Source organism: Erigeron canadensis, chromosome 2, assembly GCF_010389155.1.
Source record: "Erigeron canadensis isolate Cc75 chromosome 2, C_canadensis_v1, whole genome shotgun sequence".
Taxonomy (NCBI): domain Eukaryota; kingdom Viridiplantae; phylum Streptophyta; class Magnoliopsida; order Asterales; family Asteraceae; genus Erigeron; species Erigeron canadensis.
The window spans coordinates 36,030,514-36,050,726 of NC_057762.1; the positions used below are offsets into that span (position 1 = coordinate 36,030,514).

Consider the following 20,213-nt stretch of genomic DNA (forward strand, 5'->3'; position numbering starts at 1 on the left):
GTGTATTTGCGGTTATCTTGATTATTTGTTGTGTCGCGAAGGAGGTGAGTATACTTGCATATATTGTATATTCGTCGGGTCAATTACCAATCATGTTGAGTGAGTCCATGGTGGTAATTGATTTGGCGTTTAGTCCCATGTTTATGGTTGAGTTTGATTACAGGCCTAAGTGGTGGCCATAGGCTCATGTGGAGCATTTGTTATTGTTTTAATTGTGTGATTGTAATCATTTGCTTATATAGATCCATGTAAAGCCTAGCCCAAGGGTGAGTATTATGGATATGACACGACGGTGTCATAGTCCATATGCAACAGTCCCTTGAGCATTGTCCTCCTTCGTTTATATGATATTATGCAAGCATATTCACTAAGCATTCGCTTACCTTTCAGATGTTTACCCTTTTGATTATAGGTGGTTCCGGAAGAAGGAACTAGGTTTGCTTGTCTCGAAGAATAGAGAACGAAGTTGCTAGGGATTGTAGATAGTTGGAAGGTATCTTGGCTATTCTCGGAAGAATAGCATGATTTGGTTAGAAACCTAGTTGTCCCTCTTGACATTGGCTCATGGTACATTTTGGTTGTTATTGGTCACATTTTGATATGTTTTGTAAATGGTCATGTTCATGTCTTTTGGAGTTGATAAAGTTAGTTGGTTTGGTTGTAGCATGTCAAATGGGTAATCGACCCATATAGTTGCATGGTCGATCATGGATCAAACTAATTTGACAAATATGAATGTTTTCGGGTTAACTCTTACTTTCAATTATGGAATGTAATTTTCTTATAATTTTGGTTGTGGTTCAAAGGTTTTGGTTAAGTCTTAAAGTGGGCAAAGTTTGATGATGTTGGGTTGTGGGCCACTGCGGCGCAGCGGGAGTGTGCCGAGCCCACTGCGGCGCAGTGGAATCCCACTGCCAAAATTTCTTTTCTTCCCACTGCGGCGCAGTGGGAGCGGGCCAAGCCCACTGCGGCGCAGTGGAGGTTCTTCCAGTTTTGGTCCGAGAATTTCCACTGCGGCGCAGTGGGAGTACTCGACCTCACTGCGGCGCAGTGGGGCATATAAAAAAAAAAAACTTTTTTGTTTTCGAGTTATCGAGTCGTGTCGTTTCAAAAATGCTTCAATCTTATCCATCAAGGATATGCCTCATAATTATAAAAAACAGATACGAGTTGTATTATCCTAATTCTTTATTTGATGTTAAATTTTATATACAAACTAGATTAAACACGTACATTCTATGAGAATAACTGAAAACGTAAATAAAAAGTAATGATACATCACCAAAACCAAGATTAAGAACGAAAATAAAAGAAATTGTATTTTTTTGATAGATGGCAAATTATATTGCACAGAAATTTAATATGCATGTCATTTTCTAAGTAAAATTACCTTAAAAACGGTGAAATTACGTTAAATAATTAGAAGATATAAAAAAGATAGTATATTTGTTAATTATTGACCTTAATGCTTGGTTGCAAAAATACGCTTCAAAGCTTTTTCTACGGTCGATTCACGACTTCCAATTAATATTTGCATGATTGGATGGTATTAAAAGAAATGAATCAAATCAACCATCAAGGTTAGTAATCAAGAAAAATAAATCAACATTAAAAATCAACATTAAAAATATGAGTGAAGACATTTCATTGTAAACAATAGAAAAACATGACATCCATCCAATACAGAAAAAATGAAAATAAACTCACATGTAATTTGAAATCTTCCACAAAATTAAACACAACCGCCATAATACAATAACCATGCAATAAATAAAATTCAAGAGTTACATTCACAAACATTTTACTACCAATAATAAGAGAATAATAGATGATGCTCAAATGACTGTGAGATAAACAAAAGACATGCATGTTCCCCTGTTATTTAACACCAATGAAAGTGTAATAATATATTAACATAAAAATCAACCGAATAATCTACCTGAAGTAATATAAAAATGAAATCCATAAATTGTCACTGACCTTCAATACCAGTGTTTAATAACATGTCATGCGTCCAAATAAGTGAATAACTAAATAAGAAACAATGAACATACAAATGTTTCATTTACACATAAATAAGATTGCAAATTATTATAATTTAGAAAAAACAATAGTATAATAAAGTTAAAAAATAACGGCGCAGTTTCGTTGATGGGGTTTTTTCTCGTGTGTCAGCTATTAGGCACGAGTTTTTCAACCTTTTTACAGTCTTAGTAGTTGAAGCCTTGAGATCATTCTAGATGTGTAACTAGTGTATTCTAGATTGTATTTTTTGTACTTTGACCTTCTAGCATCTTGCTAGCTAGCCCGTTCATTAATAATATTTTCTGTCGTTCTAGAAAAAGGGAATAGTTTCTATAACCAAAGAAATCAATGCATATACCGTCGTTTCAGTGAGTCATAGGGCTTCCCCTCAGTTCAGTCTTTTTGGTTCTTGAGAATGGTCGCCACCTCTCTCAGGACCAGAATGATTATTCCTGCCCGATGGGTCGGTGATCTCGGCGAGCTCACGATCGCTTACCAGTTCCGGTCTCTTTGAAACAAAGGACGAAATTCAATCGATTCCTCCATTTAAGTGGTTCTCGCTTATCCTTGTTCCCAATACCGATAGTATCTCCGAAGCAATTGTAGCGGTTCTTTTTCTCGACCAATTTGAATTCAAAATTTTTTTTCATTAATGTTAAATTATTGTACAAATTAACAAAAACAAACACAACCTAGCTTTCTATGAAGTTAGAAATCAAATTTCAGAATATTCATTGTCAAAGAAGAAAAACTTCCGTTCGCATGCAAAGTTGTTTATTCAATTTTTAATGAGAGATTATCTAGCAACTAATTTACCGAGATGTAAAACAACATTTATACATATACATTTATCTGTTATATTTAAATTAGATAAGAGATTTAAATTATTTTACATTTATTTTTATTTGTTAGTTGTTATATTCGATAAAGAATTGGATGATGAATAATTAATATAATAAATCTCAATATATTATATACTGTAATCTTTTTTATCTCTTAACGGTTATGTCTAAGTATATAGGTTTAGTAAGAATCGATAATAGTTGGTTCCTTATAGTCATTTATATTTTTTTTTAGAAAGAGAACTCTGGTTCCCTCACCTTTTAGCGTTCTGGGGCCTTATATAATATAAATAATAAAAAAAATATCAAAATCTTTAAAGTACCCTTAGAGTAGGGCGAAAGAAAGTCAATATGAGATTTTCGTTGGTTTTTCCAACGAAAGAGTGAAAGATGCTCTTTTATCCTTATCCATCTATACTCTCTTATAATATATATTAGAAATCTATTTTAGGAAATTTAATCAATTTTTTCAAGATCCCCATATTGTCCATAATTCACACATTACCTCTAAATTTATATCTCTAAACACCATCAGACAAACACCTAGCAAGATCTAAGTGATTCTAACACACAGTTACTTCTTTCTCTACTTTCTATTTATATACACGCATATCAATTTCTCTCCCATTGTTTTTATTATCATCATTGTTATATCGCCGTAACGCGCGGGTACCTACTCTCGTATATTAAAAAAAAAACCCTCCTATTTCAACTCACAAATGCAATGGCAACTTTTTATATCTATCAAATTTTTATTTTTTTAAAATTTATTTTAAATTTTTTAACTAAGATTGCCAACTATAATATTAAATAAAATGACGTGTGCAACTTAATATAAAGACTTTTACCCACAAATTGACAACTAAGCAAAAATTCTAATTAGTTTTTTAAATAAAAATGTCAAAAAAGATAAAATATATCGTCCCTTAGTTATATAGAAAAATAACACAATTTTACCTCGTTCCAAAAACACAGATGCTCAAAATACAACATTGTTTGCAAGCAAATATGGAGCATTATAACGATATTTGTTTGGGATTGGGTTCTAGACGAGTTCTTAAACTTTCCCCAACCAAAATTGTTTGCAAATATCAAATATGACTGCAACTAACATATAAATCAAATCACATATAAATCAAATCACATATAAATCAAATATGACTGCCTCTTGGGGTCTTGGGTTTGAAACCCACCCCGCCACCTTTACCCCTTTTAACAAAATATGTCGTTCTAACTAAAAAAAAAAAAACATATTGGAGTCTACCAAACTCCAATTCTCTTACAGTATATTCAACTGAAAGTAAAATATACGTTACATATGCAGTTACACTTGCATTAGAAAAGATTGTAATTTCTATAAATAAAAAATAAAACAGAAAACAAGAAATCATTCATACAGATTACAGGGTTTTCCTTATGCAGACATCGAGAGACAGAACCCCATTGCAATGTGAAAAGTCAGACGGGACAATTATATAATTCTTTGCGGGCTTATGTTCAGACCACTTTGCATATATTTGTGGAGCACATTGCAATGACAGAGTTGCCTCATCGTTTTTAGTAGTCAGGTGATACTCCAAAGAAGTTTTTAATGTGCTTGGACCCACACAATCAACATTAAAAGCTCGTCCTTGTTCACGAACTTCGTGATTGAGAATAAAGATGACACTTTCATGTTGTTCTTGAAGAAAAACGTGTTTTTGATTAGATTCTACACGAAGAGTGAAAGTGGTGTTGTAGGTGAAACGGGTGGTAGAGGCTGCATGTTTAACACGGAAGTGTAGGTAGAGATTTTTGGAAGAACCAGTAAAGGGACATGACGGGTGAGGGCAAAAGCATGGAGCGTGCGGACAAATTATTTCATGCTCGTTTTTCTTACTGTAAGTCATATTCTCTTTGCAACCATATTGAGCATTTTTGCATGATATTCTGACTGATTCTATGACTTTTTCAATAGCTCGGCAACGGTTATAACCAATAGGCATGCAGCAAGAAGGACATTTTCTATTTATTTTGGAGCAGCACAAAGAGCACGCTATGTGGCCGTTCTCACACTGCAATGCCAAAAACACAGAAATCGACTGTCAAAATGTCTGTTTTTGTTATAAACTAAACAAGATCAATGAATTGTGTTGCTTAAATTTGCTATACCAAAATATAATTACTCTATTTCCTATTCTTAGAAATCTAATGCATAATTATATACAATAACATTTTGGGAGTAAAGAAAACAGGTATACTAGATCGTTCTTTTTAAAGATAACATCATAGATTCTCCTAACATACATGCACATGTAACTGCAAAGTATTTCATTCCAGAATGCATCTCTAGGGTTGCAACATAACAATTTCAAGGATACAGGTCTTAATATCTTGAAATAGCCTTAGCATTTATTTCTTCATAGATTAAATGTTGTTACTTGTTAACCCGGACAGTGTTTACGCTTTAGTAGGAGTTATAACAACCAAAGTCTATATAGTTGATTAAGATACTTTAACATGATGTATTCTAATAGAAATATACTTTATAGACAACATACTTGTTACTTGTTGACAAAAAGGCCCATAGTACATAAATAATAACATAGATCGTTTTACTAGATGTCTTTTTCACTAAATGAACACTCCATGAAAAGCCCCATCGTGTCACAGCTATAAGTCTACTCATGCTCATCTTTATAACATAAAACATACCAAGAAAACGTGGAACCTAGCATTCTCGATTAGTAACTTACACCTCAAACTACATGTACACTACCTATGATTGACTGATTCAACCCTTAGTTACACCTCAAAGTAGTGTTTAATTATTAAATAACTAAAAAATACTTTCTGTGGGTTCCTGACTTCCTTTCACCAGTCTCCCTAAATCTAATAACAGTTGATCCACAATACATATCAATTCAGCGTGAATATTGCATATGTGCTTCATAAGTTGATAACACACCAAAACTCATTGAAGTAGCATCACTAATTGTTCAAAAGAATCCAGCTGCCAATAATCCTAACACATAAACTTCTACAGAAGATTCTATAGAGTGTCTCTCTACTAAGATAAACATTAATCTATTACAGAGTAGTAGATCTTAGACTTGATGATCGTTGTGCTATAATAGGTGTCACAACAATCAGCCTCATATCAATGGACAAATGTAATAAGATAATCCTGAACTGATACATTCCCGCAGAACTTTAATCCTGCTGACAAGATATTTGCCACTTAGATACATCTCCTTGCTAGTTAATGTCTTTCTCCTTGGAACATAAGAAGTATTTAAACCCTACCATACGATACACTAAGTTAAAACTCCAACTATATAGAACCCCATCAATGCATTGTTTCAGTGGGTGGGGTAGCCAAATAGCTTACAAGCTTAAAACATAACAAAACCCAAACAAGAAATTCTAAAGGAAGTACTTACTAGCCTTTTGAAGTACAAAAATTGGCTTTTCACAAAAGCACCTTTAATGTGACTTTTTACAAAAGCTATTAAGCTCATAACTTCATAAGCTACCTTTGCCCCAAACACCCCCTCAGTCATCTACTTGAAAACTTTATTTATTTCATTTAGCTATTAGAGTAACTTTGAACTAGAGAATAGCCTTGACTCTATTATCAATTTATCCCAAACACATACTGATTAAGACTACAAATATGCATCACTAATTCATCTACTGGAAAACAAAGAATTCCCCTGATGTTTGTTCTTAGGTAAAATGACCCAAATAGACATATCGATGGTTTTACACTTTAAAAATCATAAGTGGAGTTTCATATACAACAATACAGATATGTTTCTTGGCTTACTAACATATAAAAAGGCTTTAAGCATTTAATTTTTGGTATAACTACATTCTTAAAACAGAAAAAGATGTTGAATATAATATTTGTAGCCAACAGAGAATTGGAAAATGTTTTTTAAATAAAAGGTTAAAGTAAGGTACAAACTGCTACAAATAAATTTATGATGAGTCGACGTGAGCAGTGAGCTTTTAGAAAACCATCTAAACCTATTTACACAGATGTATTCTTTTTATACAGATCCTTTTACAACCGATCCACGTGTCACGAATGACGGGGCCGTCTTTCCTCATTCATCTACACGGAATCCTCCCAATTTACACAAAATTTATGTCCAACTGGGTAAATCTGAAACATCTTGGGCTAGCTTGAGATAACACATCATCAATACGTCTATTTAGGCAACTTTCGCTTATTTTTTTGGTAAAAATTTGACCTTTCACTTTCACATAGAGAGAAAAGATTAATGACAATATAAAACTAAAGAACGAAAATAATGTAGTTAGCACACCCCTACAGGATACAACTAAACTAACCATAAGCATGGACAAAAAATTAATAAAAAGCAGTAACTGCCTGGAGGACTAGTGGTGTCTAGATTAATATCTTGATGTTCTCATGTTCACCAAAGATAGCAGCATGAATTTATGAAATCAGAGTGCAACCAAAGAATACATGTCAGGGTGTCCCTTTTAGGCTTATAGATAAGTGACTACAGACAGTATTATTACAATAAAGTATTAGAGCTGTACCATTAGAGCAACATCAAATTTCCGTAAATTAAGATTTTTGGATTTTGAAGAACGCTTAAACCAATCAACTTAACCAAAGATACTTTAGTATGTGACCTCACTAAAAAAGATATTATTTTGCTAACCAAAGCCCTTAGGAATCTCTGGTTGACATGCTGAAAAGTGTCGTACATAACCCTAAGGGCACGTATGGTAAGAAGAAATTCAAGGAAATGAAATGAACCAGAGAAATGAAATGTAAGAAAGAGAAATTGGCTAAGAAATTCAAAAAAATTCTCTTGTTTGGTAATGATTGAGATTTTAACCCGGGAAATCATGTTTGATGTTTGGTTAAATATCTAGAGAAATGAACATAGACAAAATATATTAATGAAAAAAGTCATAACAAGTGGTCAGCTTTAGTTGTCAATGCGTAGCATCATCGTAAACAAAGGTGTGATGATGCCAATTTGAAAGAAGTATTACACTTTTCTGATATTTCTTTCGATCAAATAAACAAGAAAAACAACAGCAAGCTATTCTCTTTCTAAACTTCTAATCAACACAATCACTTAAGAAAATCACTCTTCTCTTCTTTATATTCTTTAAATCTATAAAACCCATTTCCGGTAAGTTTGTACTTTTCCGGCCAACAACTTGTGGTTTTTTTTAATACTTGTTTAAACGGTCCGATCTTTGGTTCTAAATTGACAGCTCAAAAAGGGGGAAGATGATCACTTTAGGGATCGGATTGTATAAAATTAAAAGTAAAGAGTAGACGATATCGTATTAATTGGCTCAATCGCCAGTAAAAATGGCTGTAGGTTATAGGAGACTTCATTTTTGTTTGTGTCATGTGAGTTTTCACTTTATACTATGTTTACAATGTTGCGGTGGAGAGTTTGATTTCTCCTTGCTGTCAATTCTGCAGTATAAAAGTTGAGAATTCCTTTTTTTACAAAAGATGGGGAAATCAAGTTGTACGTAACTTAATCTCTGAGAAAATAATTTCTCCATGTTCACATTTCTCACTCTCATTTCACCCTACCAAACAACAGAAATACATCCATTTCCGTTTCCTCCCTTCATTTCCCCTTACCAAACACACCCTAAGGGATACACTTAGCAAAATCCAAAAAGGTATTAGCTATTTCCATAGTTACCTACTTACTCGCTTCCCTTTATGGGGTCTGAGCTACAGAAAGTGTAACAACTTACAACAATAAAGGTTTCGAGACAGACGAATATATTAAGAAAGTTTTGACAGGCAGATTCTAATATAACTTCAGGTTTACTGACAAATATATTTCCAAACAAAAAGGCTCATGGTTCAGAACTTCAGATACACCAAGATATATTCCCTAGCACATAGCAATTGATGTCTTCCTCCCTAACAAAGAATCGCCTTACTTGCCCTATAGTGAAAAACTTAGTAGCATATTAGCACAGACCTAAAAATCAGTCAAACACTTGACACATGAACTCACAAAACAATTTGGCACCTGGAATTCTCAAGATCTTAACCTACACCTCATGAACTCAAACTCCTTATAGACTGCCTCCCACTTCACTAGTAAGAAATGTACTTAATTGCTCGATTTCACCAAACTAAAACCTAAAAAAACTCCTCACAAAGTTTCCAACTTCCTTTTACTAATCTCCTAAAACATTTCAATATCATCATCATCATTCATTATCCAACAACAATTCAGTTACCAACACAGATATACATATATAAATCCATATCTATACATACACACACACACATATATATATACAATTATAAAGATAAAAATACCTGAAAAACCGGAGCGGATAACGGATCGAGACAAATCGGACAATCGAGAACATCAGGATCGGTCAATACAACCTGCAACGCTCCATTCGTATTATTAAACACCGTTTCCGTCACCGGTCTCGAAACAGGCGGAAGGCAATTAATCTGTCTAGCGGTTGATACAGGCGGAACCTCATCCACGTCATCATCATTTTCATCATCATCATCTTCATCTTCTTCTTCTTCTTCTTCATCACCATCAGATCCATCTTCATCCACTTCTTCAAGTTCTTCATCTCCCGAATCGGATTCCACGTCATCAACCGTAGTCAATTCGTGAGCGTCAAAGGTAACTGCAAAATCTTCATCGTCGTCGTTATCGACTTCTGCCGTATCAATAACACGGTTAGATTGAGACGGAGGTTCCGAGCAACGTGCACGTTTATAGGTGAGTGGAGCATCTTCGTCTTCGTCGCCTATTGAGAATCTCGCCATTCTATTATTATTATTTTCTATTATTATTGTTACTACTTTCCATTCGGTTGTTTGAGATTTTGTGGTTAGTTTTGTTTGTCTGTGTGGATATTTTTCACACGCACGAAAGTAGTGTCAATATATTTAATTCATTTTAAAACTTTTTAACCCTAATCCAAATGGAATTTTACATGGAAAAATGGCTTTATATATTGAAGAAACGAGCATAGTATCCGTGCAATGCGACGGTAGTAGGGAAGATAATCTGGTGGTGGCGTTGATAGGGTTTTACTTTGCTAGAGACGAAAATGGTTGAAGAGCATAGTTGGTATATCACGTGAGGGTGCTTAGCAAGGAAGATTATTTAAGGACATTTTTGTTTTATCAGGTTCTTAATTAAGTTAAAGGAGGAATCCAGTTTGCTTTATAAGGTATTATAGATTTTATACTCATTTGGTACGTAATTTAAATTAATTTTTAGGAAATGTTAAACCTAACGTTCATAAAAAATTTATGCATTTTATATAAAAAGTTCAACCTCTTTTTTATTTTATGAGTTGCAGCCATATAGGCAACGTTTAATAATACTCATAACTTTCTTTTCTTTTTTTTTCTATATGACTATATCCATAGATAGGTTTATTATAAAATAACTAGTAAAGTAAATCAATTGAATTACATGCTAAACAAAATCATGATAAAACAATTATACGAATCGTAATAAATTGCAAGCAAGTTTATACAGGTCTAAATACAAATATCTTATCCATAATTTGAGATAAAATTATTTTATTATCTAGTTAAAACTTTTAATAAATGGATGTTTCATATAACATTATATTCACAAAGTTTTATACTACTTCAATTTGATTAATCAACAAAGAAAACTTGAGGCTATACAAACATATATATAAAATGTAATAATAAAGTATTACAGTATACATTGTAACAAAGTCATATTTAAAAGATGGCAAAATTTATAGGAAGAAATTTTATAACAAGGCTTAGTTGCATATATAATCTAAATAAAAATCCAGAGGTATGGGTTTAGATGGATCAAAGCATTCAAGATATAGCAAAATTACCAAGTCCAAATGTCCAATTGACCGGACCACAACGACTATGACTCGCGTCGGAGGACTTTTGGGTGTGAGCTATCACTCATGCTGTCATGCAACAACAATGGTCCACAACCACCCAAAAAAATTCTACAGGTTCAATGTCACACGTCTACAATTCAGTTTTAAGCTACTTATAATGTTTTATTTTCAAATATCTATTTTTAACTTATTATGCTTAATTAACTGATATTTGATAAGAATAAAAAACAAACGTGATGAGAAAACGGTGAGGTGATGTTCGTTTAGATATGACAATTTAAATTTATATATGTTGATGTGACTTTGATATAACAAAACTGCAAGTTACGAGATCTTAATAGCATAAGCAACTTCTGTAACAAAAAAGTTTAAGCCTATTATTTCTGGGTTCGGTTATATCTACCAAGTGAGAAACAAAACATCCAACTTTCATTACAAAAGAAAGAGTCCAAACTTTAGAAGTGTTACAGGCCCGGCTTAAAACCATGAGTGAGAGAAGGAATTACGATTGCAAACGTGACGAGTCAAACAACACTGAAGGCCAAACGAACAACTTAAAAACAATTTTGTCATGAGCAAATTAACAACAACTTAAAAACAATTGACTAGTAGCCATGTGTTACCGAAGGTAGCTACATATATCCGCCCATGTCCATAAATGCCACTTGTTTTAGGCGTAGCAACAAAAACGTGAACAATTATTCTCACATTTGACTTTCTTTCCAGTCAACTCCAAGTCTTTTTTAGCAGACAAACGACTAAACATGACAAATGAGCCTACCACTTGCTTTTAAACTGTCACACATATACAGAATAGCATCAAAACATATACTCGTATTGTATAAACTCATGAATCCTAACTAGTCATGTCCTAAATAGACATAAGAACCAAATACATCGAACAATATATCATTCATAAGAAAGAAATCCCCTAACATTGGTTTTTCCAAAAGCTACATCAACAATATCTTAACAATGCATGCCTTAATTAAAACTCATTATATTTAGCTTAAGAACACCTGGATAAAAAGTAAACAACACTTTGCAAACAAAACATTGTTCATACTCATCAGAGAGCCTTCGTTATGGACACATCTAGTGAAACCACCCCACTGTCGCATGGAAAATCAGATGGTACGTACCATCAAGTAAGTCAGCTTGGCTGTATGTTCAGACCATTTTTCATATATCTCGGGCACACATTGGAAAGAGAGAGTAGCCCCCATGCCTTTAGTTGTGAGTTGATATACAAAAGAATATTTTAACATTCTTGGTCCCACACAATCAATACTAAAAGCGCGACAATGCTCTTTAACTTCATGATTGAGGATAAAGATGACGCCTTCGTGTTGTTCTTGAAGAAGTATGTGTTTGTCATCTGGTTTTACAAGAGTGGTGAAACTGGTGTTGTAGGTGAAAAGAGTGGTGGAAGTGGCATGTTGACTGCCAAAGTAAAGGTAGAGGGTTTTGGAAGAATTGGCATAAAGACATGATGGGAACGGGCAAAAGCATGTAACATGGGGACACAATTAATCTTTTGTGATTACTCTTCTAATTGTAAGCCATCATCTCTTTGCAACCATGCATTGTGAGCGTTTTGGCAAAGTATCTTAACTGATTCGATGACTTTCTCAATAGCTAGGCAACGGAAATCACCAATAGGCTTGTGGCAAGAAGGGCATTTTCTTTGCACTTTGGAGCGGCAAGAGGAACATGCTACGTGCCCTTTCCTACACTGCAATACCACACATACACACAAAAACTTGAAATATGATAAAACCAATAAAATTACACAACTAAATCCTGTAGATGATGATAGAAGTTAAACAATATTTTTGCGGGTTTTAGATTAAACAACATGTATACATCCAAAATAGGAAGAAATCATTACTCTAACTATATCTGTGAAACCATATTGCCATTCACTTCATACCGAAATGGGTGACATTGAATTGAAAAACAAGTTACTTGTAACAATAATTGGTATCATGGAAGACAAAGACTTGTTAAGTTTATGATCAGTCCCTGATGTCATATGTTAACCTTTCATAGTACAAAGATGGAAGGAAAATAAAGAGAAGAAACAATAACCATGTTAGTTAGAAAACTAAATTATATGAGTAACCTATTTAATAAGCTTTTTCACAAAATTTCGGAGTATAAGAAAAGCTTAAGCTTAATTTATTTTTTTTAACAGCCAACAAACACAAAACCCGGACTTCCATCCGGGTAGCTCAATGGACAAAGACTACCACTAGTGTGGGCTGAAACGACCACTACTGTAGTCGAAATGAAGCCGAGACCCACCAAGATGCACCAATTCCGGGAAAACCCCCACAAAAGCCAAGTCAAGGATTGAACCTCTGCCCCTCATGAGTAAGACCTAAGTGCCTCACCGCTTAATTTTTTGGTTGGATATATATATACTCGATCTTGTTTTACACACTCACATGTACGTGTTCAGGGTTTTGCACTAAAAGTTAACAAAATCCTCATCAGCCAAAAACTTATCTTCAAATAAGACGGACAAAAGAGACAAAATGTAGTACACTAGAGTGATCGGTAGAGCTATAACATTCCAGATATTAACATGTAACAACAAAGAACACATTAGAGATTGCAACATTGGATTATATATGCAAGGCAATGTACAACATGTTTTTTATGAAAATTTCCGAGTTTTGTTGCACATGTTACAAGCTGGTTGTGTGTGAACTTGCCCTTTGGGTTACCATTTTAGACTATATGTTCAAATTAAGAATGCATAAATATAATACCGACATTCAACACAACATACACGTCGATCAGTAATGCACGAAAACTACAAAACGAAAACTAATCCGGAGCTAAATATATCTTGATGGTCGATGGACATTATATCATTATTTAGCAAAAAAGGGGATAATTCCTTGAGGTAGAACAGCTTGTTGATTAATGATATAATATCAAACATAAGCATTAGTCAAACCACTGTCCATACTTTCATTAATGAAATGAGACGAGGATCGGATTAAAAATTGACGACTTTATAAAATTGTGACTGAAGTTTAGTAATTCATGAAATTAGCTTATTGATATCTCTTATGAAAATTAACATTGTACCCGAACTATACAACAAGATATTGATGTCTCTTAAACCAATGTTAAAAGGGTCAGTTAAGTGAATGATGATAAAAAGCGATGTCATTATGTGAACGTTTACTATCTACCTACAGGGTTCGAATATTGGGTACCAATTGGATCACCAATTACTTTTATTATTTGTGGTTCATGCGATTCTTTTGCAAGTGGATCGAATAATCTTATTATTATGTTTTTTAATTAAATAAAGATGGAGTTTAAATGATAAGTGAATAATTAAAGATAAAAAAAAAATATAAGAGATGAGAAGACGATGTCGATCTATGCAAAAATATAAGTGGAAGTGGTTCGAACTCATACAGTTATACTCCATACCAAGTAAAAAAGTTAATTTAGTTTGGGTTGCGAATATAAGTAAAAATTTAAAGTTAATTGAATTTTATCAGTATAACAAAAGGTAAATAGTTATAATTAATTATAAATAAAAATTGGGATGTTTAACATACCACTATTTCATTAGATCATTTTCACTTTAAAACCTAACACAAACCCCTAAACTTTTTGTCATGACTCAGGAGTACCTCAATCGGGTCGGGTTTAGGGATACCGGTAAATAATAACTTGTGATGAAAACATAGTTGGCGTCTGAAATGAAAAATCTATCCAAATAACACACACAGTACACCAAGACCATAACACACACAATCCACAACACTACACAAAGCACCCGAAAGAAAGAAAGATGGAGAATGGTTGTGTATCAGCGGCTTATACAACATCACCACCACTTTTATTTCCAAAACCCACAAATCCTAAAACCCATTTACCATCCCTTAATACTACTACTAATTACACAAAATTTAATACCACAAGCAGCTCCGGCAGGACTTTATTATCTGTGAAAGCATCATTATCATCATCGTTCAAGACTCAAACTTTATCAAGTAATTGGGATGTAAACACTAATTTGTCAAATTCAGCATCAGCGCCTTCTTGGATGCCTAGATTTGAAGAACTTGATACTACCAACATGCTTCTTCGTCAACGCATTGTTTTCTTGGGGTCTCAGGTATAATAAAGTTATGAACTTTGTTGTTTTTATTTTTCGGGGTTTTGATTTTATTCAATTTGGTGTATCAATTTTGTCTATATTGTTGGTTTCTTATGTGGGTCTTTGGTTTGTGGGGTTTTTGTTTGTGCTATTCGTGTTTTCGAGGTCACAGATGTAGTTGTTACTTAGGTAATTATGTATTGGCAAGAAAGTATTAGACTTTTTGTGTTAAATGCTCCCTAGGATGCATTATTGGAGCTTAAAATGATAGTGGCCTATTTTATTATGTTCTACTTGACATAGGTTATGTAAGCATATACACAAAGTTAACTCGATGTTTAAGACGTGAAAGCCTTATGGTGAGGGGTTTCAGTGCTTGTGCTTTTGGATGTGAGATATGAACGTTGTGTATACACCCCTGGCCATTAGTAGGTCTAAGTTCTCATATACTAGCAGCCAAAAGTGAAATTTTTGCGTGTAGCCAACTAATTAATGAAAGGGAGGGAGACTGGGAGAGAAGGGTGACAAATTAGGCAACATAGAGTTAAATTGTCAATCCCAGTTACCCGATTCTTTGCAAAAATCATGATCATATTTGGTTTGTTAATATCATATATTTCAATGATTAAATCTTAAGTGTTGCTTTCGAGTTGTATGTTATTGAATGATTTTTTACAAGATTTGTGTTTCAGCGCTTGAGACAAACTATAGACGATTCTATTTTTTGTTAGGGATCAGGGAGTTGGGTTTGACGATTTCGATTTCGTGTAGCTTACCAAGTCAGCCCTCCCACCCGCTTTTCGGTACCAATTCATTCACGCACATAAGTTATATCTAAATGATTGCTAATTGCTTCAAGAAATGTAGATGGTGTACATGTAGCTGGCTTATATGACTACTTGCACATCCTGCTTCATGTGCTCATAACGTAAGAGCTTTGATGTCTAATGTGCCAAGTTTGCCTAAATGAGTCCCTCAAGTCCAATTTCACGGTCCGCACTGGGTGTTTTGCACCCTTGGAACCCTCCCTTCAGGTCTAACGCTAACTAATATCGTGCACATACTTACATATATATACCCACGAAAAGTTCATTCACTCACAAGTGTGGGACACAAGAAATCTTGCGAAACTCATTTCAAACTCTGATAGCAGGTTAGAAAATCTTATGCTATTCTGTCAGGTTATACACGTAGATATTTACTAAGACTAAACCCCATTAATGAATATAGACCAGTTTGTGTTAAGCATATAGTTCTTGTCTTGTTTAGGCATTTGGTACCCTCTCTGCCGGCCTGCTTAGTGGCAGAGCTACCGTCTTTTGGGTAAGTGAGGAGGACAATCCTGGAAGGCGAATTTGATTCAGTGGTGTTCAAAGATTGAACCTTTTGATTTTACCAGCACACTTGTCTTCCTAAACATGATGTTCTCATCAATTGTTAACAGTCATGTACTTAAATCCTTATTCCTGAGCCGTAAGAGACCACAAGTCTCAGTTGGCAGCAGCATCATCTCTAAGTCACATAGGAAAAGCCTCGCCCACATCTTTGTTGCGAAGATGTCTAAAAAGTTTTGTTAAGAAGATATTTTTCAATTAGATCTCAGCAATCCCATACTATTACATGTGTCATAAATGCTGTAGCACTTGCTGCTGGTTAAGAACTTATTACTACCCATTAAACCTAGGAGACACAGGAGACAGGAGCAATAATCACTACTTGATTCACATATGGTTTCAGACTCTGATAACACTTATTAAGTCTCTCGTCTGGGGCGTAGTCAAGATCCCCAGAAAGTCTCTAGAAAGCTTGTTAGTCACATCACAAACACTCCCGCAGCACTGTGCCATAAAGTGTCTTGGTTACCTGACGAACAAGCCAATAGTGGTACCACTCTCAAATACTCCGTATATATCTAGACATGTTATCACAAAGGAATAAGAGATTAAGAGGTATATGATTTTTAATCCACTGTTTTTGATTTTCAACGCTAGGCAATAAACTCCTTGAATTGAGAAACAGACATCCGCCCCTTGATCTCCAAGAAACAACTTATTCAGAAAGTATGTTAATCCACTAACTTGTGAATATTTTGTGATTAATCTTTCTTGTAATATACTTATTTAAGTTAATTTTTATGTGGTTATGTACATCTAAATGATTCAAAAGCATAACTTTTGATTTCACCAAAGGCTCGTAGAAATAATAACTTGAATCGACCTAGAACAACATGAAACGTCTTATTCCTACATGAATGAATGTTCCGAGGAGCTCATCAATACTCGAGTAAACTGGTTCTAGCAAACTTTGGTCTGTCTTACAAATATTATCAGTATATTAAAGCGTGTGTTGAAACACTATATGTATGATCCTATACTATATAGTTATTTTTTGTTATGATATCAGGTAAAAGTTTCGTGCAACAACATTTTTCAACACAGCCAGCACATATCGATAGAACAAAAAAAACTTGGCACGAAAACACTAATTGTTACTTTCAAATAAAATAAACCAAACACACATCAAAGTATAGGATGATAAAGTTGCCGTGGATGAAGTGTTGCAAAGCTGTGCGTATTGGCATATCCTGTTTTATTGTGTATACTTCATGCATAGTTTTTATTTGTTAAATTATCCTGTTTACATCTTATTGAATAAGTATGAAGTATGACAAGAATGGAATTGTGCAGGTGGATGATATGTCAGCTGATTTCATAATCAGCCAATTGTTGTTTCTGGATGCGGAGGATGATAAAAAGGATATAAAATTGTTCATCAATTCGCCTGGTGGTTCTGTTACTGCTGGTATGCGTATGGCTTATGTTAACTAGTTTTGTTTTTTTTGTTACTATACTCATGATTTATGGTTTTTGTATTGCTCAACCACTTGGAGATGATCACTTGGCAATAAAATTCAAATAAAATCACTAATATATTACTGCAGCTTATAAATATCATGGTTAGCAATTTGTGTGTGAGTTACTGAAAAGACAAAAGTACTGCAGGTCATGGCCACTTTAAAAACGTATGCAAATTGACAAATATATTTGTTTCATTCTCCAGTTAATGCTTCCAGCTATAGAAATTAGGCTTGAATTCCAACGTAGAGAATACACGTATGCAGATTGGTATGCATAATATGTTACCAATCTTGCACCATAATGTTAACAATGTGATACACTGATATGTTATGCCTTTTTTTTTGGTAAGCATTCTTAAACCCTAAACTTATAACCAAAGGTCTTCGCCTAGTGGTTTCCGAGCTGTATCCTCAGTCAAGTGGTTGGGGTAGTAAATAGGTGTGGTGTGTAGTTTTGTGTCTGTGCGTTGTTCAGAAAAGGTTACAAGCTCATCTGCAAACATATTTTCAGACAATAAATAAATGGGTTTTTCAGGGCATTTAACATTTTTTTTCCCGGGTCCCATTGATATTCGGATTGCAGAAACAAAGTTATAAAATTGTGGGTCTCTCTACTTGATGTGGGGATTATTGATCACAAGACTTGAATAATATAGGAAAATGACAAATGTAATTCTTAGTCAAGTATCTCATGTTAACAATTTCGTGATCACAAGACTTGAATAGTATAGGAAAATGACAAATGTAATTTTTATAGTCAAGTATTTCATGTAACAATTTCGATAACAGGAATCGTCCATGTTTTTTTATATATTTTATTTTGTAGTTCTCTACTTTCAATTGGGCTTTAGCAAAGGTTTTGTTTCTGCCTTCTGTTATGCTTACTATATCTTTCTCAACATTTCTTGCTTAAGTGCATAATATTCTTTTCATAATATTCTGTTTTTTGGTAGTACAAGTGAACCAACATTTTTTTGGGAAGATTCTAACTTTTAAGTTATAATTACTTTGCATAATCATCATTCTGTTAATTTGATGCGGTAATTGTAGGTCAAGTAAAATTGCCTTCTAAGTTATATGACAAGTATCAAACAATATTATACTTGAACAATGAACTTTTGCAACATGGGACATTATACAGAGGGAATAAGTTAGTTTTTTTTTTATTGTTTTCTTATGTATTTGATGATGATGCCTGAAGGAATGGGAATATACGATGCCATGAAGCTATGCAAGGCAGATATTTCCACCATTTGTGTTGGGCTTGCTGCATCTATGGGTGCATTTCTTCTTGCTTGTGGTTCCAAAGGAAAGAGATTTTGTATGCCTAATTCCCGGGTTATGATCCATCAACCACTTGGACAGGCCGGAGGAAATGTAAGTGTTATGCTCTACTTATTAACAATACATGCAACTATTATGTTTCATGATTCAAGAATACATAGTTACGTAACAAGACTGCTAAACAACAACTTGTTTGTATATTCAGGCAACAGACATGAGCATAAGAATAAGAGAAATGGTGTACCACAAGGTTAAGGTGAACAAAATTATCTCAAGAGTTTCGGGAACTCCTTACGAGAAGGTTAGTTTTTTACTACCCTTCACTTTTTAATTTTGTTTAATTTATTACGTTGCAAACATTAACACCAAACAATTCACTTTCTATGCAGGTTGAGGCTGACACGGATCGTGATTACTTTATGAATGCATGGGAGGCAAAGGCATATGGATTGGTGGATGAGGTAATTGATGATGGGAAGCCGGGTTTAGTTGCTCCCATTGCAGATGCAAAACCGCCACCCAAAACTCGTGTGTGGGATATGTGGAAAATTGAGGGGAGCAGGAAGGCATTGAAGAATATGCCATCAGAAGACAAGATGTTGCAGAATGGACACATAGGTGGTGAAGAAGATGAACAGAAAAAGGAAGAACCTTCATCTGCCTGAGAAAAATAATGAGGGTATACGTATTTGTATTGGTTGTATTGTTAAATTTTTGAAACATGTAGACCTTTTTCATAGCTTAATAGATGGTTTTAAATACAAGTATGTATGATCGATAATTTAGTTGATCATAGTTTTAACTTTTTAGAGTCTTGCTTGCATGGGGTAAGAGTGTAAGACAGCTTCTTCAAGTTTCGGTGATGTGGGGAGAAATGAAAATTAAAAGAAAAAAGAGCAGAGAACATGGGTTATACGACTTGCCCAAATCCCAATGGTCCATTACGTATACTTAACCCAGCTTGCCAGCTCTAGTCCTGGATATGGTTATGGTCCATTACTTACATATGTCTGTGTACTCATCTAGTCATTTATAATGATCCGTACATCACTTAATTTTAGTCGTATACCACTAAATGTGCATAAGGGTGTTGTACTGTACAACACTGTAAAGCATAATTGGTGATGTACGGCTAAACTAGGTGGTGTATATAAATCACCATGTTTCATATCAAACTGATTCAATAGTC

The 20,213-nt window shown here is 34.2% G+C and overlaps 2 protein-coding genes across 2 annotated transcripts; one reads left to right on the forward strand and one right to left on the reverse strand.

Moving 5' to 3' along the window:
- Positions 1 to 4,128: 4,128 nt before the first annotated feature.
- Positions 4,129 to 9,732, reverse strand: LOC122586443 (E3 ubiquitin-protein ligase SINA-like 7). The gene is made up of 2 exons (XM_043758431.1): positions 9,199 to 9,732; positions 4,129 to 4,921 (listed from the first exon to the last, which is right to left on the reverse strand). The coding sequence occupies exons 1-2, from the start codon at positions 9,670 to 9,672 to the stop codon at positions 4,268 to 4,270; spliced, it is 1,128 nt and encodes a 375-aa protein (XP_043614366.1). The 5' UTR covers positions 9,673 to 9,732; the 3' UTR covers positions 4,129 to 4,267.
- Positions 9,733 to 14,476: 4,744 nt separating this feature from the next.
- Positions 14,477 to 19,835, forward strand: LOC122589267 (ATP-dependent Clp protease proteolytic subunit 3, chloroplastic). Its single transcript, XM_043761535.1, has 5 exons — positions 14,477 to 14,901; positions 17,571 to 17,685; positions 18,942 to 19,117; positions 19,230 to 19,325; positions 19,414 to 19,835. Exons 1-5 carry the CDS (start codon positions 14,575 to 14,577, stop codon positions 19,687 to 19,689), a joined length of 990 nt encoding a protein of 329 aa, XP_043617470.1. The 5' UTR covers positions 14,477 to 14,574; the 3' UTR covers positions 19,690 to 19,835.
- The last annotated feature ends 378 nt before the right edge of the window (positions 19,836 to 20,213 follow it).

Excerpts from the sequence above, each read along its gene's own strand:
- LOC122586443 (XM_043758431.1), bottom strand. The coding sequence starts at position 9,672 with ATGGCGAGATTCTCAATAGGCGACGAAGACGAAGATGCTCCACTCACC. Across the intron at positions 4,922-9,198 it reads TATCCGCTCCGGTTTTTCAG|TGTGAGAACGGCCACATAGC; the intron begins GTATTTTTATCT and ends TTGGCATTGCAG.
- LOC122589267 (XM_043761535.1), top strand. The coding sequence starts at position 14,575 with ATGGAGAATGGTTGTGTATCAGCGGCTTATACAACATCACCACCACTT. Across the intron at positions 14,902-17,570 it reads TTGTTTTCTTGGGGTCTCAG|GTGGATGATATGTCAGCTGA; the intron begins GTATAATAAAGT and ends GGAATTGTGCAG. Across the intron at positions 19,326-19,413 it reads CGGGAACTCCTTACGAGAAG|GTTGAGGCTGACACGGATCG; the intron begins GTTAGTTTTTTA and ends CTTTCTATGCAG.